General features: G+C 34.9%; 1 protein-coding gene across 1 annotated transcript; it reads right to left on the reverse strand.

The window, feature by feature from the left end:
- Positions 1-414: 414 nt before the first annotated feature.
- On the reverse strand, positions 415-2,242 carry LOC137390433 (uncharacterized). The gene is made up of 2 exons (XM_068076766.1): positions 1,763-2,242; positions 415-447 (listed from the first exon to the last, which is right to left on the reverse strand). Exons 1-2 carry the CDS (start codon positions 2,240-2,242, stop codon positions 415-417), a joined length of 513 nt encoding a protein of 170 aa, XP_067932867.1.
- Positions 2,243-19,148: the final 16,906 nt, after the last annotated feature.

Consider the following 19,148-nt stretch of genomic DNA (forward strand, 5'->3'; position numbering starts at 1 on the left):
TGAAATGTTCACACGCCCACACCAATGAGAGTGCCTCACGCTCAGTTTGGCTGTAACGCTTCTCGATATCAGAAAGTGATCTATGACCGTAAGCAATCACCTGGTTAACCCCATGCTGTGTCTGTACAAGCACTGCCCCTAAAGCAAATGGAGATGCATCAGCAATTAATTTCGTCTTAGCATTAGCATCATAATGCGCCAGTGTCTCTGCATTGCTCATCAAGTGTTTGATCTTATCAAACGCTTTCTTTTGCTCACTTGCCCATCGAAACACAACATTCTTATGCATCAATCTCCGTATAGGCTCTGACACAGTTGCAAGATCAGGAAGAAAGCGGCCCACAAAGTTCACCAGACCCATGAAACTTCTACACTCAGTTGCATTCTGTGGGGCTTTGAAATTAACTACCGCTTCTACTTTCTCAGGATCTGCCGATATACCTTTATCTGAGACAATAAAACCTAGAAACTTAACCTTGCTACAACGGAATTGGCATTTCTTTGCATTCAAGGTTATACCAACGTCTCTGAGTCGCTCAAGCAAAGCCTTCAACCTTATATCATGTTCCTCTACCGAACTAGCTTGTAAGAAGATATCGTCAGCCATGTTTTGTACACCCTCTAGACCTGACAAAACCTGCTGGATGATATACTGAAAACATTCCGGGCTAGCATTGACTCCCATTGTCAACCGCTTGTAACGATACAGGCCAAATGGAGTGGAGAAAGTGGTAATATCCCTTGATTCTTTCTCCAATTCTACCTGATTAAATCCCTGATTCATATCTAAACGAGAGAAAACCTTCCCTCCCTCTAAATTAGCAAGCATTTCCTTGATTGTGGGAATGGGGTGGCGTTCACGAGTAATTGCCTTATTTGCCCTTCGCATGTCAACCGTTACCCTAATGTCACCATTGTCTTTAGGTACACACACCAGGGGACTGCTCCACCGGGACGGGACACCCACAACCTGCTCTATGACATCCTCACCCACCATAGCATCTAATTTCCTACGTAACCCCTCCCTGACTCCAAAAGGAGTTCTCCTAAGAGGTTGAGCTACTGGCTCTACTGTAGGGTCTATGTGGAATTTGACCTGATATCCTACCAGCTTACCCAAACCTTGGAAAACTGTCGGAAAACTTTTAATTATGTCATCAGAATTGCCAGGCAAAATGTTACACAAAACATTATCACTATATGACACTAAAGACAGACTAACAGCTGTTTCATGTGATAACAAGCATTTAGCCACACCATTGTAAACATAGAAAATAGCACGTGCCGTTTTATGACCACATTGAACAATAGCACTGAATGACCCACACAAATCTAATTTTCTCTTGCTGCCATAGCCAAAAAGATTGTCATCATCATTGACAGCTTGCATTGAGATGCTATGCTTGGACTTCAGCTTATTATAAGTGTCAACACCAATAATATTGCTGCAGGCTCCAGTATCAAGAATGAATGGAATTCTCTCACCCATAATGTTGATGTAGCATCTAGGCATCTTACTTCTAATATGCTGAATGGCATACATATCGCTATCGCTTGACTCGGGGTTGTTTACTGCGGACACGGTAGTAGACCTTTTGGGTTTTCCATTACATGCTTTCTTCTTAACAGTAGAACTAGGAGTAGACGATTTCTTACCATGCCTTCTTTGCTTCCTTACAGCTGAGACATCGACTGCGGGTGGGGTGGTGACATTCATCGAGTCTAATTTCTCCTCAATCTCCACTTGTCGAGCTATGGCTACCACTTCGGAAAGGTCTGCTTGTCTGTCAGCTGGCATTGCTGAAATCCTGTCCCGAACAGTCTTACTATTGACACCTATCCGGAACTGTTCTAGCAGATTTTCTTCCAAATTAGCCTGAAACTCACACGTTCGAGCTTGAGATCGTAGTTTCAGCACAAACTCTGAAACTGACTCTGATGGACTTCTTTTCACCTCTCTGAATTTCGCCCGCTCCATCATCTTGTTCGTTGTTGCTCCATAATGCCTTCGCAGCAGCTCAATTAAATCCTCTGCATCCACTTCTTTTGGCTTCCTTGGTGCAGTTAGACAGGCCAGCGTTTCATATTGCTCTTCTGACAGTCCCATGATGAGCACATGTTTTTTCTTTTCCGGTTTGGTTCCGTGAAACGCATAATAACTGTCCAATTTTTCCAAATACGTTTCAACCTTCCCGCCAAACACCGGAACCGCTGACGCTGTGGTTGCACCTGTTGCTGCCATTTTTACCAGTCTAGCGTAGAAACTTTTTCCTTCGTCGCCAATTTAATGTATTCATTTATACGTTAATTATCATTAGAAGTGCACAGGGAGCTTCTTGACTGTTTGCTGTGCTAGACTAGACTAATTTATTTCACTGAAAGATTTTGTCACAAACAAGTCAGCGATGAATCAAACGACACACAATAAGGCAAACAATATTATAGATTGCCACACTGAAAGCATAACAAGGAAACATTTCTGCACTAGCTTGTAAAAACTGTTGATTCACATAATGTGTTGCATCAGCTGACATACAGGTGTGATGATCATGAATAATCAAAGAATACAAACATTGGTACATTACAGGACTGTTACGTATTGAGAGATGTTGAAACAATGTGTGACTGCGTTTATTAATTTGTTAATTGATGAAAGAATATCGTCTGAAAGAACAATTAATCACGTAAACTAAAACATTAATTATTTCCTTACCGCAAGCCAATGTATCAGCTCGGGTTATCTCCTCTTTATGGCTCGAAGCCGATACACCGACTTTTAAACAGTGCGTTAGTTTATTTATAATTACTCATCTTTCGCATCAGATGAACTAATAGATCTAGTTTTCATAAAAAATAAGCTGGTTTCTAACGATATTGACTAAACTAATCAGCAGACCTATCACTAGCAGCTCACTGATTATCAAACAGAAAGTTCACAGGCCGCGTCGTAAAAATCTGTTCCAGCTGCGTTGGCTACAAGTTAAATACTGGGCTCAACTAGAAGGAAGGACTAGTGACTGGGAAGATTTTGTGCTCACTCACTTTAAAAGGAATTGACTACCTGGAAAGCATGGCTTCCGTGTCACCTAGGCAAAATGTTGACGTATGTAAGAACAGCTATCCTGAGTAAGAACATACAATGTCTTTCTGTGCAACCCCAAACCTCGAAAGATCCAAATCAAAATACCATCAGTCGAAAGGTTTAGATGGGCATAAAAACATGTGGATGTTTAAACAATACAAGAAAACAGTTAGGATAGGGCAAATCTAATCATTAGGTACTTCATCACAGAAAATGTGAGAAAGGTGGTGATAGGCTTGAACCACCGGATAGACTGGTATGGTATATGTAGTTATATTACAAGTAACACAAGAGGCCACCACATCTTACCATGTTTTCCAGCTAATGATTACCTTGCACATAGAAACATTTCTACAGATCAAAAAACACAACATCAAAAAAAGGTGGAGAACACTCATACAAAGCTAACTATATGGTATCCAGTTGAGAAATTATAACAAAACCCAAAAGACCAGCTAGCAGTTGTTGAACCTGAAGCCTAAGTAACTTTCAACAAAGACTTAAGATGTATTCCAGCTAGTCACGTAATTAAAAAAGAAACAGCAACAACAATAACAGTTGGGTAAGATTTATATGTGTGAACCAACACTGAAGTGCAGCCAAGGAGGTAGCTTCTGACTAGAACGCGGACATGGCGGAGAAAGAAACTGTAACATGAGGTGTCATAATTGAAATATGGAGCAGGTGCTCCCACCCAAACTACTCCACTTCCCAAGTAACAATTGAGGAAAATTGTATAAGCCAGCTTGATCACTAGCAGACCAGCTGGACTAAAACCTGTGAAATGGCTAGTCTAGCGCTGAAGTACAAAAAGTTGTACCTGGCTCACTTATCCAAAATCATAGGAAGAGCCAATATTCACACCTACATAAAGGTTTGCTGCGTCTCCACTTATGGAAACAAAGATAATAAAGCAATAAAAGGAGGTCATATATGCTGCATTATTAACAGCTTTACTTATGCTGTAATTAGTGTTAGAAACAAACATTTTGTTAATATCGAAAACTGCCGTTGTTTTTGTGTGACAACTGAAGTTCTAGCGTCATTTATGTTTCTATCTTATAGTCAGATAAAAATTTAACCTGTTCACAAAATATTTTCAATAAAAAATAATGTTTACTGCTGAACTTAACCGTTTTCCTGCAAAACTCTAAAAAGGTTAATTAAAGTAATACAGGTATTTTTTGCCTAGCAACAAAGAATTGCTGCTTCTAGGCTCGGCTTCCCGCAATGAATCAGATGATATAACTAAAGATTTGATATCTTAAATATTAAACAGGGTGCTGTGCTGGCAAAGTTAATGGATTAGCTTGGCTGCTCTAGCAAAATATCAAAATGTAAACTCACACACCCTACACTGTCATCAGGGTACTGTTTGAGTGAAACCAAGTTTAAATCACTGTAGCATAAACCTATTAACTATAGTATATAGTTTATAGGTCTATGAGCTGTAGTAAGATTAGAAAATTTGTACTGGAATATTCATATACATGTCTTAAAACCAACTAAAACTCAATGAAGGTGGTAAGCCTATGACATAACAAGCTGAGAAAGTAGATTAGTAAGCCTTCACTTTTTTGTTCCTGAAGAATAGTATGAACCAACTATTTATGATTTATGAATCAATATTTTATGATTTGCAGTGTTTTTAAACATTTTAACATTTTTAAAATTTTAACTTTTTAAATGTCAAAATAATTGAAGTGAGCGTGTACATTAATTATTTAAGCAACCTTTTCCGATTTGAAGAACTGTTGGTCCTATTGCCAAAGACCACCTCAATTCCTTTGTTAGTATTTGTATATTACAAGTATGATATATTGATTGCATCATTTAAGAATCTAAGTTTCCAGAAAGGTCTTTATTGGTCACAATAACACAATTATTTATAAACTACTATATGGGAATCTTCAATTGATTACACAAATTGTAAGCTCATCAGGCGAGATATGAGCAAAAGTACATCAATGTCCTATTAAAGTCTCCAAAAAGTGTTGAGGTCCAGTAGTTACTGATACAAATAAGCAACATAGACACCAGGTGTTAGAATCGTCCCAATGAGTTGCGTATGTTTCATGAAATACACAGTAATAATTATATTTTTGCGGTTCCCTGCACATTTCGTCATAAATAACTTTAATATATGATCGAAAATCATCACACATTGGCTAAAAGACCATTGAAAGTAGTATTTAAGAAAATACATGGAGATGTAGAGGTAAATTAGTATCCCTCTGATAGAGGCAATAGAAATACATACTATAATTGACTCTAGCATAAGCTACACATCACTCTGAACTACTAGAGCTTATACATGATTCGTCGGTCTTTCATACTATATCTTTCTGACAGTTTTTTACATTATTCTTTTCATTTTTAATACTGTTACATTTCTTCGGGGTTAAACATTAAATTTTAAAATAATTTTGTATGTAAATTAACATGTATAATATACCAGTTTAATATGATTTATTGGTCAAATTCAAATGATGAGACAAGAGTATGCAGTGATCTAACAGTATACAAGTAGAGTCATTATTAAATATGTGACCCAGGCAGTCAGAATGTACAATCGTGCTAAAACCAAATTTCTGAGTTATATAAATAATTAAAATCAGCAAACTCAGACGATTTTAATGCATTTTTAATTTTTTAAATTGGATAATTTAAGCCCAGGTTATGCAATATTGAGTAGAGAAGGTCTCGTGATGAACTAAAACTGTTGTTTTGAGTTTAAGCAGGATAAAGTTGGTGATTCATGAACTGTAAATCATGGTATTTGTTTACAAATCAAAATGCCATAGCAACCGACCACTTAATCTCAACCTATTTTGATGAAACCTGGCATTATCCACAATAAAACCCTGAAAAAGATGATGGTTAAATTTTTATTCCAATTCGATTGACGGTTGACCTCTCAAAGGTCATGGTAAGGTTAACACTATTTGTGGCTAAAAGCTCACCTTCCTGGAGTTTTTCATTAAAAGGGTATGCTTCAAACTGGGCACTTCTCATCAAGCTATATTGCTATGACTGCATATAATGACAGTCCAACGACTTAGCATAGTGTTGGAAGTGCATTCAGAATTGTCCAACTATACAGAAGGTCATGGTAAGGTCAAGTAAAAGTGACAAAAGGGGGCATCAGGATGCGGAAATATCAACCCAACTCATCAAGTGACCATTCAATCTAGAGGTCTTTTTATGTAGTTTAACATTCACACAGTGTAGCACGAGTACGCTGCAGAGATTTATTGTAGTGCATTGGAGGGGTTCGTTTGTTATGCTAGTGGCAATTTGTCTCAACACAACCGTATCCGATGTTTCCTTCGGTAATCCTTGATACACAGTTCTAATGAGGCTTAATTGTTCAGACTACATAAAACTAGCGCATAATTCCCTACATTTGCACCCACTTATTAGTTTGATGTCAACGGCTAAAATAAAAATGTTATCAGCAGTGATAGGCTGATCTTTGATACCCTAGGACACTTATGTATTCGCGACACCTAACTTTCGCATTTTCGCAGTGTCATCCTCTCGCGAAAATTTAATGAGTGAAACTAAACTATCATAACGATCGAGCGAAAACGCGAAGTTAAATAGCTTTGTTCATTGATATCCACAATAAAATCGTCATCTTAGAAATGCAGGCAATTTTCGTCTGTGGTTGGGATAAATGGGAAATTTCTGGTAAACTCATTAGAGCTAATACACCGACTGAGCAGCATGGCAAAGCAAATTAAGATTATATCAGTTTAGTCACCGAGTTTGTAACTGATGAGGATGAAAGTCTGGTAGGTGAAGTCATAAAATTGAAGAATAATTATTGTAGTGATGAATTTTATTACCATCCAAAAACAATATCAACCCTCATCAGGTCCAACCACATTATCTCTTTCACTGCCAACAATGTACAAATTCGTTACCGGCCTAGTGCCAGCTATTTTACTGAATTTTCCGATATAGCTTCATGATATGTATACAGTATTTTTTTTAAGTTCTACTTTAATTATCTGTATAGAAAATCTAAATTGGCTTTTAAGTCATCAACAACTAATTACCTGTTTTATGACTCGCGCGGGGTAGTTAATGAACTCACAGAAAAATGTTCGTTTTTAGATTAGAAATTCTCAAACAAAAGTTTAAAATTGCTTCGTTGTTTTAGGCTGATTTTATAGAGAAATCTTCGGACAACACAGTCAATTTCAAAAAACTCTTAAAGACCGTGGGTTATGTGGTCAACAAATAATAAAATCAGGTTACCACACAATTGCTGAGAAAGTCCAAAAATGCGTTTATGGCAGTGGCCCCTAGAAAACGCATAAATGTGTTTATGGCAGCGTAAGGGTTATACAGTTTAGGTTGTGAAGTTGGTTGTTACCTATCTATTTTCCTCTTCTTGGGATTCGAGTGTGAAAAACATTGCGGGAGGGACCTAGACGTCATTGATAGTCCAAGAAACAAATGGCAGCAAGTGATCAAATTGAATTGTCGATCTCACCCACACATTTCAACTTGTGGTTTACAAATACGAACTATTCCCAAATTGAATTTTTTTTCTTATTAGTGAACTGGACCTGAGGAATGTAATGTTTTTTCCACTTCATTTATTTTTGCATCACCATATTTTCGCACTCATCAGAGCCGCGAAATTAAGTTGCAGCAAAATTTTACTCTGTGTGCTACTCACGAAACTAAATATTAGCGAAATATAAGTGTCCTAGGGTAGGCGGTAATTTGATTTAATTCATTAGATTGATCGTTATTACTCTCATTATCGTTAGCAGCCTCATATTGCGCAAGCAGCTGTATTTCTAAGGTTGCCCTATTATCACAACCCTCCCTCATCATCGCTTTCACTATGATCTGAGGCAGCTGACTCAGATTCTAAGTAGAAATACTCATCTAAATTAATAGCAACAACTAGCCGTAATTTTTGCGATTGTTTTATTTTGTTCTAGCTTAAAGCATCAAAACAGGAAACAGCCACATACATGCGCGCACCCGCAGTTAGAGCCTATATTTATGATCTTGGGTTATGAGAATTTCCATAGCAACCACCGATATGGGTATAGTCAGAGCCGTATAGTTTCACAGAGTCCCGTGACCAAAAGCCGGAAACAACAAAGCTTGATTCCAAACAAACCTGATCGACATACTGATCTCTAATGGAATATTCATACCTCGCTGTCAATAACGCTCTTTTTTGCATTTACTTTACGTTTTTACAAAAACGTTATTAGCAGCTTTTTGTAGGAAATTTTGTTTTCTTTCAAATGGTTCATAATACAACAATCAATTTTAAAGTGACTGCTGATGGGAGTAGTTTTTGTCGATTAATGTTGCGGCTTCTCCATTATAACCTATATAAAAATAGTAGGCGTGGCCTGTTTGTTTGGAATCGAGCGAGCTCCCGTATACGCTTCTGTTGGTCGCGATACTCTGTGAAACTATACGACACTGGGTATAGTTAAATGGCAATTCTGGCTTTATGATTGGTCAGACACAAAAATAAACAAGACCATGTGAAAGAGCAGGGTTGAATGCACTATAAACCACTGTTTACTAAAATAGTGACGGTGGGTCATACAATAGCGTAAAGCACGCTTATCGTGCTATCGTGAACAATCTAATTACAACACGATTGGACATTCTGACGGCCGGGGTCACATATGGTTGCTGAAACTTTAGTTAAGAAGTGAGCTTCAACGTGTCTATGGTGTGACTTATCACAAAAACAGTAGTTTCAAGTGAACTACAATTGAAATCATACTCTGTGCACACCAAGCTCCTATTTCCATTCAACATTTATATTAAAAAGGACTCATATTTTATTATGGCTGCTTGAGTAAATTTAGGTGGCATTAAAAAGCAAAGATTAGTGAAACTGTAAGGTGCATTTACTTCATGAGACGATAAGATAACATGAGATTATGTTATGCACTCCAACATACTATGCATTGACTGCAATGCTTACAGAGACTACTGCACATCATTAGTTTGGAGTGAAATAAAGATATTGTTTCATATGATTTCACAGATAATATTTACAGAGTAAAATAGCTCAAATAGTTTCTTGAACCGAGAAATGAACGAAAAAAAATTTGAAAAGTTGAAGAACCACTTTTAAGTTCCATCCGGCCATCTTTTGAAAATTATTGGATAAATACATGAAACATAAGCGTAGTATGATATAATTTACCTTCGAGCTAAAGGCCTTCTAGCTGACAAACAGCTATTTTTGAGAATGATGTTTTTGTTTTTTCAGGTCAGTCGAAAATAAATATATTCTACATATGAAGGTATTTGTATTACATATTAGTATATGTCAATACAAGACAGGCAATTATTGATTAGCTCCTCTATGAAAATGTTTAAGATAATTGTATATTTATGTTCTGTTGGTCCACTCTCTCTAACCACTAACAGTGATTTTGATGAAAACCCAGTGCAGATTAAAATTGGTTCAGACTACTTAAGGTTTAAGTTATGTGAATAATACAACAATAACAATAATAATACTTTAGATTAATAATAGTAATAATATAATACGTTAGACTAAGAAAGGTGCTCATGAGAAAAATAATAAAACTTCATAAAATTTGTTGATAATTCCTACACTTTAATTCTATTTTACCACAGTTTTAGGGTAAAGTAACCCACTTATAATATTCAATATTTAATCACCAGCAACTTTATTATGGCTCCTCATCAATAAGTAGTAAAGGTTGTTCAATATAGAAGGAGTCCATATGCTATGGGTATATTTACCTCTCTGGGAGTTGACTTATCTCGCACCATGACAGGTACAGCTCTTCTAGTGAACTCGATGAAGTGATAGATTCAGGAAGCACTTCAATAGGATTGCCAGAGAGATTCAACTTTCTCAGCAATTTCAGAGAGCCCAAGCTGCAAACGAATTATATTAAACAAGTTTTTCTCTTGTGATATGTTTATATCATTAACCTAGGTTTAATTTAATTTGCTGAAAGATACAAATTTGCTTTAAACACAGCAGTAAGACACAGCTATGCAGTATGAACTTTTCTTTAACCTATCAAATCTTTATCATCAACTTTTTATTTAAAAGACCATATAAATGAGCTATGAATGTCTACCAATTGCTAAACTATCAAAGGTTGCGGACATTTTACTTTTCAAAACTGTGTTTGGGCACTAAAGAAAGCTGAAGTATATTAGCGTGAGAACCATGAAACAAAGTTATGTCTGAGAATTATATTAAAGCTAGTAGACTGGCAGCCCCTTGTACCGTTAGAGATTGTCATGTGTAATAACGATTCTTACAGTTATTCTTAGATATGGAGAGGAGGTTGAATGGTGCAGATGGAATTTTCTTCTACATATTCTAAATTACACCTTCTGGCTTAATAATGTGTATATTAAACTTAATAAAACATTGTACAATTAAGTAGAAGTTGAACTATTACCAATAAGTAATAAGCAAAACAAGCAAACATGTCTCAAGTGAAGTTATATTTAGACATGGTTTATGATTCCTCTCTAGCCAACAGATTGCTTTAAAAGAACATTTAACCTGCCTCAGCTGTTTATAAACATGTTCGCAGTTTTTAATACAATATTGTTTAGTATATAGCCAAGCATTGTTCTATGTAACCAAACAGAATTGCAGGTTAGCCTGAAATCCACCGCTCTGTTAACAATTTCGCCACTGACTTTATTTTTAGATTTATCCAATTTAATTTTTCTATTCACACAAATGTTGACATAACGTCCATAATTTTCTTATAACTTGAGAAAGAATGAAAATATCCATTTAATTTTTTTAAAAGGTTGTTCAAAATAAGATACATTATTAGGAAATGGAAAACATATTAAAGTGACCTGAGTTGAAATGGTAAAAACCTTTTTAAACTTTTACAAACTTTACCAACAATATTTTGCCAGCGATTTAGATAGTCATATTTTTACTGTCTTCATAATATTCAGTCACTATTACAGTTTTTCAAATGAAATACATGCACTGAAAAGACAGAATCACTTGATATAAAGTGACTGAAGACCCAATAGCAAAGAATGTTTGAAGCTTCTACAGCTTAAATGATTGGGTATTATTGTTTGTCAGTGGTTTTTCAGTGGTAAACTTTCTGTTCGATAATCAAGAAGCTGTTAGTGAGAGGCCTGTTGATTGGTCTTTATCATTAGCAACAAGCTTGATTTTGTGGAGACCGATTCTTATTGGTCTATTTGAAGCGAAAACTGAATAATCATAGATAAACTAACAAATTGTGTAAAAGCTGATGTATCGGCTTCCAGCAACAAAGAGATGATAACCCGAGCCGATCGGCTTGCGTTAGTGAAAGAGATAACTATTGTTAAAGCGGAAAATTCAAAAGACATGAAGTAAAAACAGAACTCTGAGTTTATAATGCAAACTTGTACACCTATTTATGAGCTATTCACATAACACATACTAAAAATACTAAGGAGTCACTTGTTGAAAGTTGGAAGTTGTTATAAAAGCTCTAATTATATTGTTGTAGAAAATGTTCTGAAAACGAGAGTTCAAAGTTGATCATGTGCAAGGTAAGTGATAAAAATTGCAGAAAAACATTAGATTCTATTTGCATATCTACGCAAATTATAAAATAAATTCCGTAGTTTTTATGATATTTTGATTGATGACAAATAAATCATGTATACTCTATTGAGAGAAGAGGTAGTAGTACAATGAACAATCAGCAGCTGTGACCTGACACCATTATGAATATGTTAGAATTACAATGCTATAATAACAACTACCAGCAACCCCTGATCAACAAATTATGTTTTGAGAATTTAAAATTGTTTAATTATAGTTCTTTTAAAAATTTTCAATTTACTATTTACCTATTGCTCACACATGCCGATGAAAAACATTTTGAGACTATGCATATGCATTTAATTAAACAGATGATATGTTGTACCTATTTTACAATAAGTATATACTTTTTGATGCAAATAATGTTTTTTTTTTAAATTGTTATTATTTTTGAGATTCTAACAGCGCATTTAGAGTTGTAACAGTGCTTACTGAACTATCAAATTCTATTTACATTGAATTTTATCAGAAATATTTTGAACACCATAAGAAAATATTTATTCATAGTTTCACTCAAAAACACTGACAGTTATAAAGTAATTTTGGAGGGTATAAATTCAACACAAACTATTATTTTAAGAATCACTGTTAATATTACTTGGATATTCCCTATGGAGACTTCGAATGAGTAACATTAGACAACGAATTCCTACTTGATATGCTGAATTTTATATCTCTCACTACTACTTGTAGCCATGAAAACCAAGTTGTAGATGTTTATTCGTACAAAAATTAGCATTTAACAAGAATATAAATCATAGCTTTCTGGCCAAATGAAGTACTGTAGCAAAATTTAGCAACCATATCATCCAATTGCTGGTAAAATTTACTGAATAGTAACTATTATATAAATATATTGATTTGAGACTAGTAACATAGGTTTAGGAAATATAAGAAATAAAGGTAGTGTTGGTGATAATTATATATGGTACAATTTACTCTCACTTCAACTGAATAAACTTTTGGCTACTATAGCTTACATATAATTCATCAGTTTTTTGCATTTTATATTTCTGGCATTTTAAATAAATTTAAAACTTTTTAAATATACTATCAAGTTTTAACTTTTTGAACCTTAACAGCCGGTTTTCCGGCATCGCCACGGGTGTGTCAAAATCCCTAACGACCGGAATTCCGGCATTCACATGGCTTTGTTTACAAAAACCGTTTCGAAGTGAAAGCGTAAACTAATCAAGTTAATTCTTGCACAGGATATTAAACAAAAAATTTCTCTTCCATTTGTAACAGTTTTCAAATATCTTTATCTATTTCCTTCATTATAATAACAAATCTTTATTAGGACGATATCGCGAAAAAATCGAGACCGCTCGTTCGTTGGTAGGTAATAAATGATTGTGATGCAAATAAATAGTTTTATGATATTAACTATAATTTTCCAGTATATTTTGAATCAAAAAATGATGATTAACATGTGCTCGATAAATATGACACTAATGTAAATGGTTTTACAAGTTTTTAAAATTGTACAAACTTTTATAGTTTTAGCCCGAATATTGGTGAAATGCTGCTTTATTCTGTTTGATGTAATTTGATGGAGTTGCCCGATTTTTACTAGTGTTTTACCTAATATCATTGTATTATGAGCGCAATTAGATATATTGAACAAAAGTTTAAAAACTTCAGATCTTTGGACAAATTGTTCAGGGGTATTGACACACATTGAAAAAAATGGCCAGGGTTAAACGAGTTAAACTGTGAAGCTTTTTGAAAACAATTAGGCTCTATGTTAAAAATGTTTGTTTTTCAAGTGAAATCTTTTTACATGTTTTTGCCAAGTATTACAAAACTGAATGATTAGACAAGTAGGTAGGAATTCAACTATACTTAAACCATAACTGCCACGAACAACTTTTATCATATTTACTAGGTAAATCAGACATGCTGATTCCGATTTTATAATCAAAATAAAGATTAGGCCACTAACTTTCAGAGTAATGAAGCACTTTTTATAGCGTTTTAATATCGGTCTCGAAAACAACACGATCGGCATAACAAGCTCCGCCCATAAATACTTGACGTAACCTAGCTTTTTAGGAACAGAAGTTACGTAGGGATGTTTAGCCCGATTTAGAATAATAGAGATGGGTGTTTTAAAATCCATTAATATCTAAATTCAGCCTTAAAAATAATATCAGTCTTTTCTGAAAGGTAGATAAGCTATTTAGCATTGCATATTTAAAAAGCGCAATAACAACGCTAGCTCGTGATAAAACTGCGCTTTTTGAGCTCATTTTTCTCGGCGTCCAGCCCATTTAAACGTCATGTAACAAGCTGCGAGCAATTTTAAATAGTTTATATCCCTTTCATAAAAAAACTGAAACTATTTTACAGGCTGGATTTAGATAATAATGGGTTTTAAGACACCCATCTCTATTATTCTAAATCGGACTAAACATTCCCAACTTCCGTTTCTGAAAAAGCTAGGTTTCGTCACATATTTATGGGCGGAGCTTGTAATGCCGATTGTGTTGTTTTTGAAACGGATATTGAAACGCTTTAAAAAAGCCTAAATGACTTTGAAGGTTAGTGGACCAATCTTTATTTTGAGTACAAAATCGGAATCAGCGTGTCTGATTTACCTAGAAAATACGATAAAAGTTGTTCGTGACAGTTATGGTTTAAATATTATGATAGCAAGAGATGTACACATTTGCTTAACTTGTCTCAATGTTTTTGTGCTACTTTTTTACTTTTATGACCCCTTTTCAATTGAAGAAATGCTAAAGAAATTGTATCAATTTACCTTATGCCCAGCTCCAATCGGAAAGTTTATCAAAGCAAATTATCTTTCTAATATGGTTTCTTTGTATAAAAATGTGGCTAAATGGTGCTAACACAAAGTTTTGTTGGCCAAAAAGATTTATTTATTCTGGTATGAACCAATATAACATCCACTTCTATTAGGTTTCACAACATAAAACTAAATGATATTCTACATCATATAAATTATACAGTTCTGCTCTCATAAATGACTTAGTTTTATTTGTTCATTATACGATATGTTATTAAATATTGTATATATAATATAATCATAGAGGGCAATAAAATACAGCTGAGAATATAATGGTACTTTATCTCACTTTAGCATATTTAAAAGTGTTTGGACTGTTACGTATTCGGAGATGTTGAAACAATGTGTGACTGTGATTATTAATTTGTTAATTGATGAATGAATATCGACTGGAAGAACAATTACTCACGTAAACCAAAACATTAATTATTTCCCTACCGCTAGCCAATGTATCAGCTCGGGTTATCTCCTCTTTGTGGCTCGAAGCCGATACACCGACTTTTAAACAGTGCATTAGTTTATTTATAATTACTCATCTTTCGCATCAGATGAACTAATAGATCTAGTTTTCATAAAAAATAAGCTGGTTTCTAACGATATTGACTAAACTAATCAGCAGACCTATCACTAGCAGTTCACTGATTATCAGACAGAAGGTTCACAGGCCGTGTCGAAAAAATCTGTTCCAGCTGCGTTAGCTACAAGTTGAATACTGGGCTCAACTAGAAGGAAGGACCAGTGACTGGGAAGATTTTGTGCTCACTCACTTTAAAATGAATTGACTCCCTGGAAAGCATAGCTTCCGTGTCACCTAGGCAAAATGTTGACGTATGTCAGAACAGCTATCCTGAGTAAGAGCATGCAATGTCTTTTTGTGCAACCCCAAGCCTCGAAAGATCCAAATCAAAATACCATCAGTCAAAAGCTTTACATGGGAATAAAAAAAATGTGGATGTTTAAACAATACAAGAAAACAGTTAAGATAGGGCAAATCTAATCATTAGGTACTTCATCACAGAAAATGTGGGAAAGGTGGTGATAGGCTTGAACCACCGGATAGACTGGTATGGTATATGTACATGTAGTTATATTACAAGTAACATAAGAGGCCACCACATCTTACCATGTTTTCCAGCTAATGATTACCTTGCACATAGAAAAATTTCTACAGATCAAAAAACACAACATCAAAAAAAGGTGGAGAACACTCATACAAAGCTAACTATATGGTATTCAGTTGAGAAATTACAACAAAACCCAAAAGACCAGCTGGCAGTTGTTGAACCTGAATCCTAAGGAACCTTCAACAAAGTCTTAAGATGTATTCCAGCTAGTCACGTAATTAAAAAAGGAACAACAACAATAATAACAGTTGGGTAAGAATTATATGTGTGAACCAACACTGAAGTGCAGCCAAGGAGGTAGCTTCTGACTAGAACGCGGGCATGGCAGAGAAAGAAACTGTAACATGAGGTGTCATAATTGAAATATGGAGCAGGTGCTCCCACCCAAACTACTACACTTCCTAAGTATCAATTGAGGAAAATTGTATAAGCCAGCTTGATCACTAGCAGACCAGCTGGACTAAAACCTGTGAAATGGCAAGTCTAGCGCAGAAGTACAAAAAGTTGTGCCTGGCTCACTTATCCAAAATCATAGGAAGAGCCAATATTCACACCTACATAAAGGTTTGCTGCGTCTCAACTTATGGAAACAAAGATAATAAAGCAATAAAAGGAGGCCATATATGCTATATTATTAACAACTTTACTTATGCTATAACTAGTGTTAGAAACAAACATTTTGTTAATATCGAAAACTGCCGTTGTTTTTGTGCAACAACTGAAGTTCTAACGTCATTTATGTTTGTATCTTATAGTCAGATAAAAATTTAACCTCTTCACATAATATTTTCAATAAAAAATAATGTTTACTGCTGAACTTAACCGTTTTCCTGCAAAACTCTAAAAAAGGCTAATTAAAGAAATACAGGTATTTTTTGCCTAGCAACAAAAAATTTCTGCTTCTAGGCTCGGCTTCCCGCAATGAATCAGATGATATAACTAAACATTTGATATCTTAAATACTAAACAGGGTGCTGTGCTGGCAAAGTTAATGGATTAGCTTGGCTGCTCTAGCAAAATATCAAAATGTAAACTCACACACTCTACACTGTAATCAGGGTACTGTTTGAGTGAAACCAAGTTTAAATCACTGTAGCGTAGACCTATTAACTATAGTATAGTTCATAGGTCTATGAGCTGTAGTAAGATTAGAAAATTTGTACTGGAATATTCATATACATGTCTTGAAACCAACTAAAACTCAATGAAGATGGTAAGCCTATGACATAACAAGCTGAGAAAGTAGATTAGTAGGTCTTCACTTTTTTGTTCCTGAAGAATAGTATGAACCAACTAATTATGTTTTATGAATCAATATTTTATGATTTGCAGAGTGTTTTTAAACATTTTAACATTTTTAAAATTTTAACATTTTAAATGTTAAAATAATTGAAGTGAGCGTGTACATTAATTATTTAAGCAACCTTTTCCGATTTGAAGAACTGTTGGTCCTATTGCCAAAAACCACCCCAATTCTTTTGTTAGTATTTGTATATTACAAGTATGATATATTGAATACAGCATTTAAGAATCTAAGTTTCCAGAAATGTCTTTATTGGTCAGAAGAACACAATTATTTATAAACTACTATATGGGAATCTTCAATTGATTACACAAATTGTAAGCTCATCAGACGAGATATGAGCAAAAGTACATCAATGTCCTATTAAAGTCTCCAAAAAGTGTTGTGGTCCAGTAGTTACTGATACAAATAAGCAACATAGACATAAGGTGTTAGAATCGTCCCAATGAGTTGCGTATGTTTTATGAAATACACAGTAATAATTATATTTTTGCGGGTCCCTGCACATTTCGTCATAAATAACTTTAATATATGATCAAAAATCATCACGCATTGGCTAAAAGACCCATTGAAAGTAGTATTTAAGAAAATGCATGGAGATGTAGAGGTAAATAAGTATCTACCTGATAGAGATGATGGATGGGCATATTTTAATATACTCTAGCATAAGCTAAGCAACATCTGAACTACTAGAGCTTATACATGATTCGCCGGTCTTTCATACTATATCTTTCTGACAGTTTTTTACATTATTCTTTTCATTTTAAATACTGTGATACTTCTTAAGGGTTAAAAATTAAATTTTAAAACAATTGTGTATGTAAATTAACATGTATAATATACCAGTTTAATATGATTTGTTGGTCAAATTCAAATGATGAGACAAGAGTATGCAGTGATCTAACAGTATACAAGTAGAGTCATTATTAAATATGTGACCCAGGCAGTCAGAATGTACAATCGTGCTAAAACCAAATTTTTGAGTTATATAAATAATTAAAATCAGCAAATTCAGAGGATTTTAATGCATTTTTAATTTGCTAAATTGGATAGTTTAAGCCCAGGTTATGCAAGATTTAGTAGAGAATGTCTCGTGATGAACTAAAACTGTTGTTTTGAGTTTAAGCAGGATAAAGTTGGTGATTCATGAACTGTAAATCATGGTATTTGTTTACAAATCAAAATGCCATAGCAACCGACCACTTAATCTCAACCTATTTTGATGAAACCTGGCATTATCCACAATAAAACCCTGAAATAGATGATGGTTGCATTTTTATTCCAATTCGATCGACGGTAGACCTCTCAAAGGTCATGGTAAGGTTAACACTATATGTGGCTAAACGCTCGCCTTCCTGGAGTTTTTCATTGAAAGGGTATGCTTCAAACTTGGCACTTCTCATCAAGCTATATTGCTATGACTGCATATAATGACAGTCCAACGACTTAGCAAAGTGTTGGAAGTGCATTCAGAATTGTCCAACTATACAGAAGGTCATGATAAGGTCAAGGAAAAGTGACAAAAGGGGGCATCAGGATGCGAAAATATCAACCCAACTCATCAAGTGACCATTCAATCTAGAGCTCTTTTTATGTAGTTTAACATTCACACAGTGTAGCACGACTACGCTGCAGAGATTTATTGTAGTGCATTGGAGGGGTTTGTTTGTTATGCTAGTGGCAATTTGTCCCAACACAACCGTATCCGATGTTTCCTTCGGTAATCCTTGATACACAGTTCTAGTGAGGCTTAAAGATGTAGTTGCGTCAAAAATGAAATTAGGACCCATAAAAGGCTAAAACATCAGCTACAATTTGATGCCATTTTTGTCTTTGTAGACCAACCCTGTCCAGAGATATATGCGTTTGAATGAGGCCCTCTTTTAAAAAGCTCACGTTCCAGCGGGTGCCTATTTCGTGACGTCACAAGCTTGGTATCTGAAACGAAACCACGAGCGATAAATATGAGGTCGATTCGTTAGCCAATCATGCGTGCGAAATTTTTATATAGGCCGTAATAAATGTTATCACTCGTAAAACGCGTTGTCTGTGATCTCGAAGATTCTCATCATAGAGAATTCATCCTCATCGTTACTGATTTAACGCTTTTCAACAATTACTAATTTATACATAGTTTTAAAATGGCTTCAAGTTCGAGCGACCGCTACTCAGAGTTTTCTGAGCAACTTTAAGTAAAATATTAG

Source organism: Watersipora subatra, chromosome 3 (genome assembly GCF_963576615.1).
Source record: "Watersipora subatra chromosome 3, tzWatSuba1.1, whole genome shotgun sequence".
NCBI classification, from domain to species: domain Eukaryota; kingdom Metazoa; phylum Bryozoa; class Gymnolaemata; order Cheilostomatida; family Watersiporidae; genus Watersipora; species Watersipora subatra.

Bases quoted from the DNA above. Each gene is read 5' to 3' on its own strand.
- LOC137390433 (XM_068076766.1), bottom strand. From the start codon at position 2,242: ATGGCAGCAACAGGTGCAACCACAGCGTCAGCGGTTCCGGTGTTTGGC. The intron at 448-1,762 runs GTAGCCATAGCT...TTATTGTCTCAG, and splicing joins AAGCAGACCTTTCCGAAGTG to ATAAAGGTATATCGGCAGAT.